Source organism: Aotus nancymaae, unplaced genomic scaffold, assembly GCF_030222135.1.
Source record: "Aotus nancymaae isolate 86718 unplaced genomic scaffold, 86718_ANA_hifiasm-v0.15.2.pri h1tg000108l, whole genome shotgun sequence".
NCBI lineage: Eukaryota > Metazoa > Chordata > Mammalia > Primates > Aotidae > Aotus > Aotus nancymaae.
In genome coordinates, this window is record NW_026988523.1 from 33,936,612 (window position 1) to 33,955,457 (window position 18,846).

General features: G+C 49.7%; 2 protein-coding genes across 3 annotated transcripts in view; one reads left to right on the forward strand and one right to left on the reverse strand.

The window, feature by feature from the left end:
• The window catches only part of TDRD10 (tudor domain containing 10), a 49,260-nt gene extending 45,812 nt beyond the window's left edge, over nucleotides 1-3,448 (forward strand). Inside the window, exons 9-12 of one of the 2 annotated variants that reach the window (XM_064370903.1) lie at nucleotides 113-258; nucleotides 538-692; nucleotides 2,719-2,789; nucleotides 2,985-3,448. In XM_064370903.1, the coding sequence (XP_064226973.1) occupies nucleotides 113-258; nucleotides 538-692; nucleotides 2,719-2,789; nucleotides 2,985-3,017 (405 nt within the window). In that variant the 3' untranslated portion in view covers nucleotides 3,018-3,448. Of the gene's footprint in view, nucleotides 1-112; nucleotides 259-537; nucleotides 693-2,718 lie in introns of both variants that reach the window. The other variant, XM_012476322.2, reaches the window with a different exon arrangement.
• A 1,801-nt stretch (nucleotides 3,449-5,249) lies between these two features.
• Nucleotides 5,250-13,944, reverse strand: UBE2Q1 (ubiquitin conjugating enzyme E2 Q1). The gene is made up of 13 exons (XM_021673074.2): nucleotides 13,518-13,944; nucleotides 11,144-11,248; nucleotides 10,706-10,810; nucleotides 10,026-10,076; nucleotides 8,312-8,452; nucleotides 8,011-8,095; nucleotides 7,676-7,736; nucleotides 7,368-7,458; nucleotides 7,188-7,246; nucleotides 7,038-7,086; nucleotides 6,670-6,765; nucleotides 6,204-6,270; nucleotides 5,250-5,739 (listed from the first exon to the last, which is right to left on the reverse strand). Exons 1-13 carry the CDS (start codon nucleotides 13,842-13,844, stop codon nucleotides 5,708-5,710), a joined length of 1,269 nt encoding a protein of 422 aa, XP_021528749.2. The 5' UTR covers nucleotides 13,845-13,944; the 3' UTR covers nucleotides 5,250-5,707.
• Between the last annotated feature and the right edge of the window lie 4,902 nt (nucleotides 13,945-18,846).

Sequence of the window (18,846 nt, forward strand, 5' to 3'; positions counted from 1 at the left end):
ATACCTGATTCCCTTGGACAGATTAGCGGTGCTAACATAACAAGTGACATCTGTAGAGGCAGATTTGTACTGCAGTGCAGGCAGTGGGGCTGTTGCGTTTTGCACCCCACAGGCTCTGCACCGGAACATGCAGGCGCTGTTCAGCACCCTGGCTCAGGCGGAGGAGCAGCAGCCCTACCTGAAGGAATCTGCCGTGCAGCGTGGGACCCGTTGTCTGGCAGAGTACCACCTGGGGGGTTATGGACGCGCCTGGAACAGGTGTGTGCCCGGGCGTGGGTAGAGCCTATGGGAGAGGCCTGCGGGGAGAATGCTCCCTCCTCACGTTCCCTTCCTTTGGGCTCTGGTTTTTTCCCTGTGGCTGCTTCTCTCAAAATCATCGTTGTTTACCATCATTTCCCCACTCAAGGATTGGGGAGAAACAGCAAACTCACTCTTCCTCCCTCCTCCCTCCACTCTCACACCCGCTTTGCTGAGGACTGCCTTGCATGGCACTGGGGGGAAGGATTGTCCTTTGTCTTTCCCCTTTCCTCTGGCCAGGTGTTGGGTGCTGGACAGGGTGGACACCTGGGCTGTGGTCATGTTCATTGATTTTGGGCAGTTGGCCACCGTCCCTGTGCAGTCACTGCGCAGCCTGGACAGCGACGACTTCTGGACCATCCCATCCCTGACTCAGCCATTCATGCTGGAGAAAGGTGAGATATTCTGCCCTCCTCCTGAGGGTTTTGGGACAGGAGATGCCATGCCTGCTTCTGGGACCTGAGTGGGGAACAGCATAGTGGGCAGCCAAGGTGCTTCAGTCTCTCTTTCCACCCAATCCCGATTTTCAGCGTCTGACCCCAGCAAAGCTGCTTCTCTGGTATTGGTTTTCATCCCTGGGCTCTGGAGCCCCAAGATCCCAGGAGGGACCTTAGATGCTGCCCAAAAGCTGAGTTCTCTGGGAGGGGAGAGAAGAGGGTGGATTTCCCACCCTGCTTCCGCCAGAGCTGCTCAGCTTTCATCTGTTTTACACACTTTGCATGTTGCTTCAGATTCACTGGAAAAAGGATTCTGCCGTAGAAGAAAACTAGCCCTTGAATGCCAGTCATAGAGTCCAGAGCACTGCACTCAGGGTCTTCTCTTAATGTGGTTCATTTAGCCTCAGACACCTGTGGGTTTCCCCATAGGTGGAAATGAAGAGGCCCCTTCTTTTTCTTTTTTTTTTTTTTTGTTTGAGACAGAGTCTCACTCTATTGCCAGACTGGAGTGCAGTGGCGCAATCCCGGCTCACTGCAACTTCCGTTTTCCGGTTTCAAGCAATTCTGCCTCAACCTCCCGAGTAGCTGGGACTACAGGCATGCACCACCATGCCCTGCTAATTTTTTTGTATTTTTTAGTAGAGACGGGGTTTCACCACGTTGGTCAGGGTGGTCTCAATCTCTTGACCTCATGATCTGCCTGCCTTGGCCTCCCAAAGTGTTGGGATTACAGGCGTCAGCCACCGCGTCCGACCCGAGGCCCCTTCCTAAGATCAAAGTTAGGTGAAATGTAAAAGGATAACAGAATGCTTTAGGGGGCAGTCAGAAGTGGAGGGGAAGAAGCATACATACCCAGAAAGTAAGATGGAAAAGTTCTTTTGTTTTTTTTTTTTTTAGAGGCAGGGTCTCACTCTGTTGCCCAGGATGGAGTGCAGTGGTACAGTCATAACTCACTGTAGCCTCAAACTCCTGGGCTCAAGCGATCCTCCCACCTTGGCCTCTCAAAGTGCTGGGATTACAGGCGTGAGCTTCCACGCTTGGCTGAGATGGAAACATTTTACAGACAAACAAGTCTTTTAAAGATGGAAAGGCATCTCCCAAAAGTGCAGGACCAGGGCTTCCTGGGAGGCTGGTGGGGGTTGTGCCCAGTGGGCAGGGAGCACCACCCAGAGGTTGTCTTGAGTCATTGCATGAAGAGGGTCCCTGCTGCCTAGCCTGTGAACAGCCAGGCATCAGGAGCTACTTCAGGTGACCCAGGGAAGAGGAGCTTCCTGTCTCAAAGTGCAGCTCCCAGCCTGTCAGAAGGACCAGAGTCCCCAACCCAGAGATAAGTCAGATAAGTGTTCAGTTTTCCTCCCTTTGTGGATGAGGAAATACGGCTCAGAAAAGTGAAAAGAACTCATATTTATAATAGCAAGAAAACGGCATAGCTGGGGATGAAACCTAGGTCTGACTCTTCGTGATTCAGTTTCATGCACGCAAACAGTCCCAGAGTTTGGGGGATATGGTGGGATGCTGGGAGTTGCGTAGGGGACCAGATCCTGAGGAAAGCTGGGTTTTTGATGAGCTCCCTGCGCTTCCCGTTTCCAGCCATGTAAGAGTGCTTGCTTCTCATGGTGAAAACCTCCGCTTTTAACCTTCCTCTCTCCAGCTGAAACTCTCAGAGCAAAGTTCAGTGAACATGATTTTCTGTCCCCACTAGAATTTCTCGTTAAAAATCCCAGATCCCTGTAATTATTTTAACAAGTGCCTCCTCCCTTTATCTGCTGTTATTTTGCCCTCCCCCCATGCTGCCTTTTCAGCATTTATCATCTCACTTGATCCTGGCAGCAGGGATTTAGCAGGAACTAGCAGAGACTTGCTGGTTGGAGCTGGCTGGCGGCTAGAGCCCTTGCCCTGCAGCCCCCGCCTTTTGCTTCCCTCCTTTGCTCCTCCTGCCCAGCCCAGTGCCACTGAGGTTTTGTTGTTGTGTCTTGTTTTGCAGACATTTTGAGTTCGTATGAGGTTGTCCATCGAATCCTCAAAGGGAAAATCACTGGTGCTTTGAACTCGGAGGTAACTGCCTCTGCATCTAACTTGGCTGTTCTCCCTCCACTCCTGCCCTTGGGGTCTCTGCAGCGGCTGCCGCCTAGGCGTGGATACAGTATTTACCTGGCATTCTCTTAGATCAAACAAGCTGGTTTTCTGAGGGGTTGGGTGAACTGGCTGTGTGGGCCTTCCTTCCCATCAAGGCTTCTCTTTCTCTTCCAGTCACACATCCTAAAGTTTGAAGAGTCTAAATAATGGGGCTCCCCTCAGCATGTTCCCTCTCCTGTGTGCCACGGATCCAGAGGCCACCCACCCTGCCCTCTTGTGCCCCTTTAACCCTTGAGGCCTGGGAGGTGAAAAAGGCCAGACTGTGCCCAGGATTGATTTCCATTTTGCTTTTACTCTCAGCTCACCTCTCAAAAGAGAGTGAAGTCTCATTTGTCATGTGTCTTCAGTTCCCCAACTTGGCATGAACATTTGAACCCAACTTAGGAAGCTGCCATTAGGTTGAAGGCCTGAGGCAGCTGGGATGTTCTTTCCTGTGTCTCTTCTCTGCACCCCAGAGCATGATATAGGCGGTCCTAACAGATTCTGGATAATGGAGAAGCCCTCTGCTAGTTTCCTGGGCATTCCATGATAAATAGGTAGAGTAACATTTAACCAATGAGCAAATAAATGTTGGCATGTTTCATGAGTTTGCAGTGATTGGTATTTCTTTCCAGCCACCCTTCCACTGCCCTGCTCTGCCCTCTGAAACTGCTGCAGTGAGATTAGAGCCTGCCCATGTGGGCTCTGGGCCATGCAAACCCTGCCTGGGATATAGATACATGTTTAAAGTGTAATGACCTAAGAGTTCGTTTCATTTCTCCTTGCCTTCTAAGTGGAGAGAAGAAAATTGTTTCATGATGATATGGTCTTGATTCTTTTTTATACTTTGTACTTTATTAGAACCCTAAACTTAAGGTCATAAAAGAGAGTGCTGGGTTTGGCAAGAAAAATGGAGGATTCTCTTAGAGTTGGTGTTCTCCAGCTCACAGAAGCAGGCATTTTCCTCTATGTCAAGTGAACGTGAACCTCACTATTTCTTCAAATAATTTTATTAGAGCCAAACTATTTAAATAATTTTATTTGTTTCATCCTTTGGTAGATGAGAAAAATACATTACAAAATACATTATACAGAAGACAGCTCACAGTACACATTACTAAAAACACAATCTACATTCCAGCCAGGGCTGGTGTTAAGTTCAGATGAAAGCCACAGAGGCCTTGAAAACCAGATTTCAGCTCTATGGAATGAATTTTCCCCTTGTGTCCCATCTTTATCTCAACCTCAGCATATATTATTAGCACCCCTAATTAGGTGGGTGTGGGTAGAGTTAGAGCAGCATTGAGTGGGACTGGTGGACTCTCCATCCACCTAAAGCAGCAAACATTAAAGTCCCTCAAAAGAAAAGGGGTTGGGGAGGGGGGCAGAATGGCCAATGTGAACGTTGCTGTGTCTCAAAACAGAACTCCTAGCATCCTACAGTTCCCAGGCAGCTGTCCCAAGTCTGGGTTTTTTGAGACTTGGGTCTTCACTTAGCCATCCTTGGCCTCTGTCATTTCAATCTTTGAGAGCTGCTGGCATCGTAGGTCCTAAGAGGCTGTCTCAGTCCCAAAGCAAGCTTACAGACAAAGAGATGCAGGCAGCACCCGCTAGATGCAAAGTCATGCCCAAACTTTTACAACAGCAAGTACATACAACACAGCATTGACAGTTCCATCTCAGTACAGACTCCCCACCTCGCCTTCCCTCCCTGGCAGTTCCTGAGCCTGGGGTAAGGACACAGGTGTATGGAACAACCCCCCTTAAAAAGCTAACCCTTTTGGGAATGGCTTGAAACAATCTACAATTTTCCAAGCCAAACAACTTCAGAGCTACGCCTGTTCTTTTTGACAAAACCAAATGAAGCAAGAGAGAGGAAGGTGAGCAGAGCTTACCAATGATCACCATCCGGTGCTGGTTAGAAGCCACTTTCCAGGAGAGGAACCAATGAACAGTGGAGTTGCAGCCACACAGCTGAGATCAGAAAAGACCACATACACACTCGGAGACTGTGTCCCCATCCCCACTCAATTCATTCAAAAGGAATTCTACGAAGCAGCCTCTTGAGCCTCATTTTTTCTTAGAAATTTGAAAACATCTGTGACTAGAAAAGTAGTCCTAAGAATTACCACCTTCGTTTCAGCCTACTACATTGTAGCTTAGCAGGCCAGGCTCTGCATTCCAAGGGGACAAGTGCTGGTTGCTCCAGAGCCTTGAGGCGAAATCTAGGGGCGAACCAGGTGTGCTTCATCTCCACGTTTCTCTTGCTTTAGCAGCAAAACGCAGCCTTTCATCTCTACCAAAGCAACAGTGGACTCGTACCCCTCCCCACCTCCCAAGTAGTTCAGGGGATGGGGTGGGATGTGCGAATAAAAATAAAGATGAGTCAAGACCAGCATCTTCAAATTAACAAACTGTAATTGTTTTCCCAAAGATACATTTTTTTTCATACACATCCATCATACACTGTAACCAAAAAAAGCAGTGTACATGAAATAAGAGAAAATAAATTAAAAATCCATAGCATAGGTAAGGAGGCTCTAGTCTGGAGCACAGCTGAGTTTCCAGCAATATAAGGAGGCTCGAAAGTTTCTTTTATAAGAATGCCTGCTAGCAAGGGTTCCAGCAAGGTGGTTGGTTGGTCTGTAAGTCAGTCTTGAGTACTTGAAACAGTTCTGTGTGTGTGTTTTTTTTCCTTAGCGTTTAGAATAGCCATCATTGTCCTGCAATAGGCAGAGCTATCACGTCCAGGAAAAATGAGGGAGGGAACCACAGAGGCAGCGTGAGATCCAAATACAGCATTCAAAGGTAATTGGTCCAGTGGTGCCTGGGGAGGGAGGAAGGGTGATACTCCAGGGTTAGCCATCTTCCTTTGGGGGTGTGTACCAGCCTGCAAAGAAATGGAACCGTCAGTGAGGTGGAGGTTCAGGCCCACCTTCCCTGCCCTGCCCCAATCTCTGAAGACATCTCCAGTGTCAGAGGTGAGAGGATATGGGGACAAGCTACGCGGTGTGGGGAGAGGTGTATGGGAAGCTGAGAACCTGCACACCTGGAGATGAGAAAGAAAGGGGCATGATGTGCCCAACCTGAGATGATGGGAGAGTTAGATGAGCTTTTCAAAGGGTGGCCGAGGAGCTTATCGGCCAAGCTTATCGGTGATATGATCATTTTGGTGTGTTTCTCGAAGAGGTTGTGAACGTCAGCCAGTGCCAGTCCCTCCTGGGAGAACTGGGGCAGGTGCTGTGTTAATGGGTGGTAAGTATCAGAAACCAAAAGGGGTTCTTGCTCTGGCTGGAAGTGAAAACCTGGGTGTGGCAAGTGTCCGAATCTCCTGAGTCCTGGCTCCAGCCTCACCGTTTTTTTCGTGGATCTGCACCAAGGACTTGTAGGACTGCTGTGCTCTTGTCAGACTGTATTGAGACTGGGGAGAGGAAGCCAACACATCAGGCCATGGCCAGCTGTGGCCTGTGAGCTGCCCCTTACCTTCTGCAGGCTGTCACCCAGAGACCCTGGAGTCCTGGCTCCCAGCACTGTGGTCTAGTAAAACACTTAAGTACCTTCCACCTAGGAGGTCCCTTGGGTGCATAATCCCATAGTCTTTCTTTTCCAGATCCACAACCTCCCAAAAGTCCTAGGGGTGCCCCTAGGGGCCAAACCACAGTTGTTCCACCGTGGGCACCCTAGGCCCTCTTCATCCAGTGTCACCAGCCCAGGGGCCTTAGGCTCTCCTTCCCCTAAAGGCGGCAGCCATGGCCTGCTAGTGGCCCCAAGTATACTTGGCTCCACCCAGCCCCACCGGCCCCGGGCCCAGGATCCTTACTTTGTTGGCTCCAAACTGCACTCGTGCTTTCCCCTTCACCAGTGTGGCACTGATCTGCATGATCACTGACTCTATGGAGTAGGCACTGCTCCAGCCCTGGGTGATGGGAGGGACAAAGCAAGCAGGTCCAGATGGAGCTTCCAGAGAAGGCTCACACTTGTCCTCCTGGCAATCAGCTGGGTATATAGGAGGGCCCTTGCCCTTTGCTCCCAGCACTGTCACTTGTCTAGGTCAGTGGGTGCAGACCCAGCCCAGCAGAATGAAAGGACCACATCACTGCCTATCACCCAGCCCACAGGGGTGTGTGCCGTGAAGCTCAGCCAACCCCCGCCCAGGCCGGCCTGGCCAAGGAGGAGAGACGGGCTCACCTGTTTGGTGAGAAGTTCCATGCAGATGGCGCCTCCACCCAGAACATACCTGCATGAGAAAGGTTAGTCAGCTGTGCCTGACAAAAGCTCCAAGTCCCTTCCCCGCCCTCAGCCAGAGGAGTTGCCCTCTTCTGCATGCCAGCCACTCACCCTCCAGAGAGGACTGGAGACACAACCCTGACAAATGGTGGGTCAAAGGGAAAGTTATCCTAAGAGAGAGAAAGAGAGAGAGAGAGGGATAACAGTCAGGGGAGGGAGACCAGCATCCTCCATAGGACTGTCAGGCAGACGGCGAGGCCAGAGGGAGAGACTGGAAAGGAAAAGCCTTACTTTAAAGGAAAAGTTAAGTAGGATGAAGTCGGCTCCTTCTTTCTCTTTGAGGATCTGGAGATCGTTGTGCAAAGCGCTGTCCTGGTCAACTCTATGAAGCAACAAGCCTGGGCTCAGCTGCCTGGGTCCAGCTCAGGAGCTTCATAAGGGCCCTACCCTGGCTAGCAGCAGACCACCAAACTACTGCCCACACCCGTTCCAGGACCCTGAACCAAAATGCTGGATGGGGCTGCCCTGGAGATCCCACCACAATAGCCCCACTCACATTCCTCCTTAACTTCCTCTCCAATCCCAGAGTCCCCACTCACTTGAGGAGTTTGACATTCCAATCATACAGACTGTCATTCACGAGTTCGACTGCATAGTTTCCTGGAAGGAGGAAAAAGATAGGTGTTAGTAGGATGGTCCAGGTGGTGAGTGGTCTCTAGTGCAGACTCCTTTTCCAGACTGAGAGAAAAAGATCAACAGCTCTAAGGTGACCCAGATGGACATGCAACCAAGCCACTGGCTGGAAGAGCTCCATTCTCCTTGGCCTGAAAAGTTCATAAGCACTCCTGGATCTGAGGACCTCTTGGGGCCCCATGCCACCAAACCCCTCTTTATGGGTGACTCCTGTGCAGGCCCCTCTCTGGCACAAACTCACCACCTTTGAAACTCTGTGATCGGTATATATCCCTGAGCTCCTTCATCAGCCGGTCAGTGGCCTGCACCGAGCCAGACACTGCACCCTGTGAGGGAGGGATGACAGGAACATTCCTTGGTCGTGTGGTGTGTAAACACACGTTAGACCTTAGGGGCAGTCTGGCAGCTTACCCAGGATTTAGGGAAGGATTAGGCATACCCCCAAAAAGGAGTCTGCTCTCCATACTGAGATGCGACAGCCTACTACTTCCCAGCCATTTCCCACCAACCCCTTCACCAGCCTCTCCCTAGAAGGCACGTACATTTAAGTAATCTTGCCTCTGGTTCTTTTTAATTTTCTCTAGGATGGCCAGGTTTTCTTTTCCAATGCCATCATCTTCAGATTTCTTGCCCTCAGCTGGCTCTTCCTCTTTCATTTCATAGTGATCTAAGTCTTCTGTGTCCTGGGGAGGTGTTGGGTGGGAGTGAAATGAAAAGGAAAAAATTCAGGTTAGAGAATGGCCTTCACCTTCCCAGTCCCATCTGGCAAAGAGCCAAAAGTTAAGGTGCAGCAGTGCATCTAGCAGTCTCATACACACAACACACATCCCATTTTTAGAACAATTTCCAGCCCTATTCCCTCCACAATCTAAAAGATGAGGCAAATCTCTTCAGTTCTCAAGCTACAGCAAGAACTTAGGGAGCGAGCAGAGCTGCAGCTGAGACCAAGGCGGGGACTTAGCCCTCTTGTTTTCTAGACTGACCCTGCTCCAACTGTTCCTAAAGCTTGGCAGCAGAAACGCTTCCCTAATTCCTAGCAGAAATGACTCGGGCCTGACCCTGTGACTCAAAGCTCATATTTCACCGGGTGACTATTGCACCTGGGAGTTCTCAGGGCCCCAAGCCTAAAGGAGAAACCTGGATCATTAAATCTCCTCTCCTCGCTACAAATCTGTTTTTTGAGGGCATGCACAGCATGAATCGGGTATGCAGAGGCACCCAATGCCAGACGGAAATGAGAAAGGACGTCCAGAGATATATATGGAAGAGGTCAAGAACAGAGTTAGCCCCTTATTCATCCCGCTTTAAGTAGGCAAACAGCTAACTCATTGAGCACGGGGGAGAAGGAGACCATATCTAGGGTTCAGCCCCTCAGGCAGATGTTGGGGGTGTGGCCCAGAGGATTGTCCAGTGTCTGGGAGGAGTAAATTTCATGTGTCATCAGCCCTTTGCCAGTCTCAAGACCCTTAAGGGGTTACAGAACCTGGGAGATTAATCTAATGCTAGGAAGTAAAAGTAATCAGAGTGATCTCCCCATTTCTGGCAGGATATACTAACCTAATTATCACATCGGCAGGTAAGGTCTACTGAGTGTTTATTACGTGGCAGGTTCTGTCCTAGGTGCTGCACATGCTAACTCATTTAATTCTTTCAACCACCACATCATTATTCTATCAGTATCCATTTTATAGATGCGGAAGCCGAGGTCTAGTGAGGTTAATTATCATGCCCAAAGTCACAGAACTCTTAACAGAGCGAAGATTCAATCAAGTTCTGTCTAGTTCTAAAGCTCAAATTCCTAACCATGATTTTATATTCTGTACAAGTACGTTTTTAGAGAATGTATCAGATAGATTGTTTAGCACTTATCGTGTATAGTCTGAAGCATTTTATATATAACACCTCACGTAATCTCAAGACAACCATATGTATTAGGTATTATAATCTTACTTTATAGATAATAAAACTGTAGATTAGTGAGATTACATAAAATTCTTCAATTAGGATAGCTGGGATGCAAACATAGGTTTGTTGGGCTCCAAAGCCATTTGAAATTAACTTATCAAGTATTTGGTTTTAATTGCTTTGCACCTGTCTCCTCTACTACACTGGCTGTTCCTCCAGGTCAGTCAATCTGTCTTTATTCCTTTGATATTTTTCTCTCTCCATTTCTAGACTGGAGTTCTGGATAATGGGTGATCAACGCTGCTGACTGAAAGAGCTTCCAGCCCATGCCACCTCAGGGGGCAAGCCTACCTCAGGCATCTCCTCATCTTCATCTTCTGAAGACACGTCTTCCTGTGTGCACTGCAGCAGGGAGGGGAAAGATGGAGATCAGAGCCCCAGTGGCTTGCTAGAATGCAGCCTCCAACCTACTCCCCTGAGCCCCCAGGTCTGGAAGCTGTGCGCCTGCCTGTAATGCTGCCAGTCCCTCCACCAGCCAGATCTGAGTGGAAGCAACAGCCCAGGGAATGGCTTCGCTACCAGCCCATTATTTTTCACCTATCATTGCCAAAGAATAAAAGAAAAGCAAAATGGCTATCTCTGTCACCCACCTCATAAATCTCAGTTTAATTTTCCTAAGAACCCCTCCTTTACTTGATCTTCTTTAGACTGATACTGCATTTGTGGTTCTCACCAAGGGGCCTAGGTCCCCAGTGGCCACCAACTGCTACTGCTAAAATTCCCCCTCCCTTTCAACATTTGGGATGTTGCCCATGAGAGAGAGTTTTGATGTAAGAGATAAAGCTACTAGTGCCCCATTTAGCAAGAGAAGATTCCCATCTGGAGAAGAACGAGGGTGAGAGTCATAAGACGTGTATGTGTTCGGAAGCCGGTGGGCATGGAGAGAAGCTACTGCAGATTTGTCTCAATTATTTACTGAGTACTCTCTGTGGGGCAACTCTGCACAACAGGGCCCACCCTCAGCTGCTCACCTGCTCTGCTGGCAAGGGTTGATCCAGCATCTCCACATCTGGATGCTGAGGGAGGTTATAGAGTTTACACAGGTCGGAGATGATCCTCTTCAGATGCTGTAATAGCTACAGGTAGGGGACCACAGAGACATCAAATACTCCCTTCCCCACTCCAATCTGGACAAGTGCATGGATGAGCTCTTAGCTTGGGCCCCAAACCAATACCTAGTTCTCTAAGCCTTATGGGCCATGTGGCTGTGGGAATGAGTCTCCTGATGGACCAATCCCAGGGCTGGTGCAGGGTCTCCCTCTGGCTTCAGTAAGCAACTCCCCTGGGAGGTCAGCCCCTAAATATTTAGCTGCCTGTACCGTCCACTTTTCAGGATCCCTTTCATAGGACGCCTTTGTGGCATGAGCCTCACAGTAATAAAATGCACCCCTACCCTGTGGCCCCCTCACCAGAGTATTCCCTTTCTTTATATCCACCAGTCTCTCCAAGACAGCAGCCAAGTTAGGGTCATCCGACTCCACCGACCAGATGGGGGGCACAGCAGGGTATGACTCCTGAGGGGAAAAGAGCAACAAAAGCAATCAAAATGGGCGACTCGGGAAAAAGCCAGATTTTGCCTGCCCTCTTCCCCCCGACTTCTAGCCCCTTTGCTTCCCACCCCCACCCCCCAAAACACATAAACCTCCAATTCAGGTCAGCATCTAACCAAGCATTTTCACAACAAATCCTAAACTGGAAAAAAAACAGTCCTTGGGAGGACTGTTTCCGAGAAGCAGCCTGGGACCTCTTCTTTCTTTCCTCAAGAGTACAAACCAGGAAACCCGGCACAGCCAAACTTAGCTAACAGCAAGGGGGGACTTCTAATCTCCTGCACTGCCTATACAAGTTCCAGACTTCAATTTCTCCCTGGACCCAGAACAAGAGTCCTCCAAGCTTGCTTTTCAAACTCCAGAATCAGTTGAGGAAGGGATCACCTCATCACAATCACACTGAAGTGAAAAAAGCAGAGTTCAGTAGGGAAAGAAGTATAGAAACTCGACTGTATCTCTAGAACCCAAGAGTAAAAGGGTACTGGCAAGAATCTCTCCACACCACTCCCAGAAGAACCCCTCAAAGACCAATTCTCCCCACCTCTCCCTTGGGAACTTGCCACCTTCTCAGTCCAGGCGTGGGCTGTAGGGCTCCACATGGCAGGCTGGGAGAAAGAAGCCTACGCTGCTGACATTCCCAGCATTCCTGAGCCACGGTGCCAAATGCAGCCTGACCAGACTCCCCCTCTGCTCAAACCAAGGGGGCTAGTTTAGGCTGTCTCCTTTATAGGGGCCAAGGGGCGTCTAGCTGAGGACCCCCTAAATTTAACTTCCTACCAGAGACAAAGGCAGTAAATGGCCTCAGGCAAAGAAAGCAGCTGGATGGGGGCAAACCTATCCTTAAGGAATTAGAAGCTTAATTCAGTAACAAAATTAACTCTTGAGGTTCCCACACAAACCAAGGAATCCTTATCCACCTCTACGGGGTATCTCAGCACTGCCATGGCTCTAATCCTTAATGCTGGAGGAAAACTAATTATCAAAGATGCCCAAGTCTTCACTTAACTAAGCCACTCCTAGCCCTTCAATTCTAACTTTTTAGCAGGAAAGACGAAAGGAAATGAGAGAAATGGTTTGAGTCGGGTATGAAATGGTATGAGTTTTGGTGGGGCACCAATCAATCCAAACCGAGGCTTACCTCACCAAACCTTGACCTGGTTTGATTGAGAAAAGGGACAGAAAACACCATATCAGTTGAATTTAGGCCCCCAAGTACCAGAGAATTCCCAACTCTGCCTTTCCTCAGGCTACTCCGATTCGGTCTGCCTGCTTGGATAAAGTACTGTCTCCCAGCATTTTCAGCTACTGCTCCCGGTAGAGAGAATACCATCACAGCAGGTAACATCAACCAATGTAAGTGCTATACCATGCAGTACCAGACATTCCCAAATTAACAGAAGCCAGTTCTCTGTTCAAGGGATGTCTGAGAGTAGACCAGGCAGGAGACGTGTAAGGTGTATGCCTAGGATGGAATGACGCTCACAGGGGAGAAATGCAACTGTTACTGCTCAGAAGAAATGGGGGTAGCCCTGGCACATCACATCACTATCATTACCAGGAAAGGTAACAACCCACGGCAACTGGACATATCCACAGGGAACAGGGAGGGGAGTGGCACAACTGCTACCAGCTGAGGCAAAAAGAGGAGAGTTAGAGGTTACACCAGAAAGAGGGAATCCAGAGAAAGGAGTCAGTGAACTGCAAACTATGATTTGGTGAGGTTCAGAGAGCAAGAAGGGCTCCATGAGGGATGCCTAGGCGGGGATCCCACAGGTGGCAACGTCCTAAGTCAGAGGTACTACTGAGAAGGGGGCATCACTGAAATGTGCAGAGAGTTCCAGGACAGGGCTTTCCAGCTGGGGTCAGTGCCGAGGCCTAAAACCTTGAAACAGGAGTAAGGGGAAGAAAGGAGCATTCCTAGGTGGCAAGTTAAAGTTGTGGAGGAGTAGCCAAAAAAGCCAAAATCATGAACCTTGGGATGTGGGTGGGTTCTGGAAATGGGTAGTCTAGGCGCCATATGTCGGGGTGTCCCTCGCTATCGGGGTCAATGGTAGAGATTCTGGGGGCACCGCAGAACCCCAAGCAGCAGAAACAAGTGTAACCTGGAGAGAAAGAGCTGAGCCCTGAGAGGGGCTTCGGCCTCCCAGGTCCTTCAAGAGCAAAAAGCTGGATGTAGTGATCCTGGGTCCCTGACAAGGGGCCCCCAAAAAGGCGCAAGCGAGAGGGTCCTCACCGTGATGTTGCAGTGGATGCGGACAGGATCCCCAGGCACCGACCCCCGTTGGGGGAGATGCGGTCCGGGCGCGGCCCCCGCCCCGGCCCCTCCGGCCCCAGCCAGCAGGAACTCGCAGCTCAGCTCGTCCAGGCAGGCGCTGGCAATGCGGAAGCGCTCGTGGCCGCGGTGGAAGATGGACTCGAGCAGCTTCAGCTCTCGCCTCAGGCAGGGCCCCGGCCCCGGGCCCCCCCCTGGGCCGCCCCCGGCCCCCGGCGCCGCCCCCTGGCCCCCCAGCTGCTGCCCCGGCCCCGGCTGCTGCTGCCCCTGCGGCTGCGGCTGCTGCATCCTCCGCTCCGCTCCGCTCCGGGGCCGGCGGGCCGGGAGCCTCCGGCCTCCGCTCCGGGCTCCGCCGCCGCCGCTGCCGCCGCCGCGGTCCGCACTTCCTGATCCCCCCTTCGCCAAGATGGCGCCGCCGCCACCTCCGGGACAGGCCCCCCCCCCTCCGCTCACTGGCCCCCTCCAGCCGCCGGAAGCCGCGCGCCCCTCCTCCTCCACCTCCTCCTCCTCCTCCTCCTCCTCGGCGGCCCCGCCTCCGTCTCCCTCACGTGACTTCCCTGCTCTGGCCTCCTCCACGTGATCTCTCCGTCTTTCCCGCCCCCCTGTTCTCTCCTGCCACCCTCCACATGTGACCCGAGGCTTGGGGTTTGCCTCTCTGTGAGCGCCTCAGTGCGTGTTTGCGTACGTCGTGCGTGCTTGCGCGCGACGCCCCTTCGTCAGCGCTCCCCTCTCACGTGACCCAGCGCCGCGTGCTCCCAGGGGCTACCCGCGCAGGACGCTGTTTCCTGCCCCGGGCCCCGCTTCCCCCGCCCCCGAGCCGTGGCGAGTGTGCCCGACACTCCATGGTCAGAGAAGAAAGAAGTGCAGTCTCCGCCGTGCAGTCTATCCTGCTTCTCCCATGCTGGTCTTCGGCGCAGGATCCCGGAGCCTCTGCTCCCCGTGGGGGTGGGCATACTGTATGTTCCCACTGAATGAGGGGCGTGTGGTCGGGGAAGGAGCCCGGGACCAGGATGCAAGAGGTGTAGATTCTCGTCCCAGCCCTGGCTCTGATGGCGTTTTGTGACCTTGGGTTAATCACTTTCCCGCCCAGTCTCAGTTTCCTCATCGTACAATGGCTCTCATGAGGATGATGCCTGTTTTTTCCTATTTCCAGGGAGGGATTCGATGAGAGGAGATCATGAAATGAGGAATGATAATAGATCACTGCTTTATTATGTATAAGTGGTAGTCAGTAGCTGGCCTTTCGCGCTTTTTAGACCCCATGGGTCTGGACGAGGTTGGGGGATGGACAGCATGGACTTTCACTAGAGTCATGGAAGTAGTGCGGACTCGGGTGGACCCCGTGCCCCGTCCTAAGCCTAAATGGCTAACACCTTGTCGCAATGGTCCTGGCAGCTGCCGGGAATAGGTAGTGCCTCCGGACCCTCGCTAGGTGGCACTATCACAAAGGACAAAGCTGGCTGAAGCTACAGAAATCCCGAGCTGGCATTCCGTTGCCAAGGGCAGGTGTCATTAGCCTGTGGTAAGGCCTGCTCAGTTCTGCTGGGCCAACTCAGCCCTTAAACCACTGGCCAGATTGCCCCCTTTCTCTCCCACTTGGACTAAAATGAGCCAGCCTTTGCTGGAAGGCTATTCACTTGTCTTTGCAGAAGCCTCCATTGGCCAAGTTGGGGTATGGATAAAGATGATTACAGTCTGTTCCTGGTCCTCCTGGGGCCATTTATCTGGTTTGGGTAGCCTGAACAGTTTGCTACATGTTGACTTTGTGTATGTAAGCTGATAGCATAAAAGTCTGTGGTGGGAATTCCGGTTTATTATTTCCTGAGCCAGGGTGTTTGCAAATATTAAAAATATATATATAAGACAGGGTCTTGCTCTCTCGTCCAGGCTGAAGTGCAGGACACAGGCTCAGCTCACTGCAGCCTCGACCTCCTGGGTTTAAGCTGTCCTCCCACCTCAGCCTCTCAAATAGCTGGGACTACAGGTGCACACCACCATGGCCAGCTAATTTTTGTATTTTTTGTAGAAAGGGGTCTTGCTATGTTGCCCAGGCTGGTCTCAAACTCCTGGGCTCAAGTGATCCACCCATCTCAGCCTCCCAAAGTACCGGGATTATAGGTGTGAGCCATTGTGCCCAGGTGCAAGTTTTTTTTTTTTTTTTGAGACAGAGTCTTGCACTCCACGCCAGGCTGGAGTGCAGTGGTGCGATCTTGGCTCACTGCAACCTCCGACTGCCTGGTTCAAAGGATTCTCCTGCCTCAGCCTCCCAAGTAGCTGGGATTACAGGCACGCACCACCATGCCTAGCTAATTTTTTGTATTTTTAGTAGAGACAGTGTTTCACCATGTTGGCCAGGATAGTCTCGATCTCCTGACCTCATGATCCACCTGCCTTGGCCTCCCAAAGTGTTGGGATTACAGGCGTGAGCCACCGCGACTGGCCAGTGCATGTATTTTTAAATCTCCCAACAACATTGCAATGTAAGTATTTTTACCCTTTTACACGTGGGGAAAAAGTGACTCTGCAAAGATATACAGTCTATAAGCAGAGTTCCTAGGTCTGTCTCCAAAGTCCATGCCCTTGTACCCCACTCTGCCTTTTTAGTGCTTTGAACCCCAGTCCTGCCAACTATTAATGATGTGACTGTGGGCGAATTACTTAGATTGTTTGTGCCTCAGTTTCCACACGTGTAAAATGGAGATCATAATAGTACTTGTTAGGAGGATTATGTGAAAACACAACACATGTAAAATGCGTAAAATAGTGCACATGGGAAGAACACGAAAGTTTTTTTAAAAATCGGGACCCAGCATGGCTTGTATCTAGTGAAAGGACAGAGGGTAGGAAATGAGTCCAGGGAAGGAAGCAAGGGTTAGATTATGGAGATCACAGTACGTTGTTTGGGTTTTATTCAAAGCACAGTGGGAAACCCCTGGAGGATTTTAAACAGGGTTTAAAATTTTAAAATGAGCTGGGTTAAAATGAGGGTTTTAAAACAGGGTTTAAAAATTTTAGAATGAGCTGGGTTAAAATTTTAAAATGAGCTGTGTTAAAAATTTAAAAGATCACTCTGGCTGTTCTGTGGAAAATGGATTGTAGGGATTTTTATTTTTCTGCAAAGGTCATTTGTTACAGGTGCCCATGTTTGGAGTAGAGTGAGCAACCTTCTCCTTTGACTTGCTCCCTAAGCATAAAATTCTGTCATTGACTCAACAAATAATGTCCTGAGCACTTGATCTTTGCAGGAACTGTAGAGGGCACTGGGGATGCAGAGATGAAGAAGATAATGGCCCCAGCCAGGTGCAGGGGCAGGGCATGGGAAAGCCGAGGCGGGCAGGTCACGAGGTCAGGAGTTTGAGACCAGCCTGGCCAGCATGGTGAAACCTTGTCTCTACTAAAAATAACAAAAATTAGCTGAGCATGGTGGCACACACCTGTAATCCCAGTTACTCGGGAGGCTGAGGCAGGAGAATTACTTGAACCTGGGAGGCAGAGGTTGCAGTGAGCTGAGATGGCACCACTGCACTCCAGCCTGAGCGACAGAGCAAGATTATGTCTCAAAAAAAAAAAAAAAAAAAAAAGAGAATGGCCCCTGTGGGAAGCTTTGGCATGATTTGTGGTACAGAGGAGAGGCTCCTTACATGATAGCTCCTACTCATGACTTTTGTTTATTCTTGCTCCACCCCTTAAGGCCAAGGTGGGCAGATCACTTGAGGTCAGGAGTTTGAGACCAGCCTGGCCGATGTGGTGAAACCCCATCTCTACTAAAGAAACAAAAATAAAATAAGCCTGGCATGGTGGAAGGCACCTGTAGTCCCAGCTACCCAGGAGCCTGAGGCTTGAGAATCACTTGAACCCAGGAGGCAGAGGTTGTAGTGAGCCAAGATGGCACCACTGCACTCCAGCCTGCGTGACAGAGGGAGACTCTGACTCAAAAAAGGAAAGGGACAAGGAGGGAAAAGAGTTGAAGAGGTGTTGGTCATTGGTGCTGTTGACCTAGATCCCAGGATAACCCTGGTAGTATCAATGCTTCTGGAAGTCAGTTTAGTAATTAATATTCAAAAAACATTAAAACTTTAACCCAGCAATTTTACTTGGAGAGAAAAGGTATGTGCACAGATTTGCCTAAAAGGGAACACTATGTAGCTGTGAAAAATAGTTATCAAAAATACTTATTGGTATGGAGACTTTGAGAAATAGTAAATAAAAAAGATTAGACTGAAGTGAGCTGAAGATTTAAAAAATTTAAAAAAGAAAGGTGGTTACAAAGCTATATTACAGTGTGTTCCATTGAAAAATGTATGATTTAGTTATGTACCCAACAGAAATATGTAGACAGTCATGTGTCAGTTGACGATGGGATACATTCTGAAAAATGTGTCTCAGTGATTTTTTTGTTGTGTGAACATCATAGAGTGTATTTACACAATCCCAGGATGGTGTAGCTCCTACACACCTGGCCTATAGGGTCTAGATTATGGCTTCTAGGCTACAAACTTGTACAGCATGTTATGCTGTACTGAATACAGTGGCTGCATCCCCAGTGCCCACTAGAATTCCTGCCATTACTGTAGGCAGTTGAAACACAATGATGTATTCGTGTATCTATCTAAACACAGGAATGGTACAGCAAAACTACAGTGTTACAATTTTATGGGGACCACCTTTGTATTTTGCAATCTGCTGTTGACTGAGAAGTCATTACATGGTACATAACTGTATTTGTATACCAAAAGTGTGAACAAGAGTGTTCACAGCAGTATTATTTTTAATAGTCCAACTAGGAAACAACCCAAATATCCATCAATGGTGAAATTGATAAATGATAGTATATTCGTACAATGGAATAGTCCACAGCAATGAACATGAATGAACTACAACTATATTCAGCAGTGTTCATGATTCTAACATGTTTAAAAAAAAAAACAGACAGAAGCCAGGTGCGGTGGCTCACACCTGTAATCCCAGCACTTTGGGAGGCTGAGGCAGGTGGATCACCTGAGGTCAGGAGTTCAAGACCAGCCTGGCCAACATGGTGAAAACCTGTCTCTACTAAAAATTCAAAAAAGTGGCCGGGTATGGTGGCATATGCCTGTAATCCTAGCTACTCAGGAGGCTGAGGCAGGAGGATTGCTTGAACCCGGGAGGCAGAGGTTGTGCCATTGCACTCCAGACTGGGCAACAAGAGTGAAACTCCATCTCAAAAAAACAAAACAAAAAACAGACACAAAAGATTATGATTCCATTTATAAAAGTTCAGCAGACAAAGCTGATCTATGCATTTAGAAGA

Bases quoted from the DNA above. Each gene is read 5' to 3' on its own strand.
- UBE2Q1 (XM_021673074.2), bottom strand. From the start codon at position 13,844: ATGCAGCAGCCGCAGCCGCAGGGGCAGCAGCAGCCGGGGCCGGGGCAG. The intron at 7,087-7,187 runs GTGAGTGGCTGG...TTTCTCATGCAG, and splicing joins TCTCCAGTCCTCTCTGGAGG to GTATGTTCTGGGTGGAGGCG. The intron at 6,271-6,669 runs GTAAGGATCCTG...TCCTCTCCCCAG, and splicing joins TGCAGTTTGGAGCCAACAAA to TCTCAATACAGTCTGACAAG.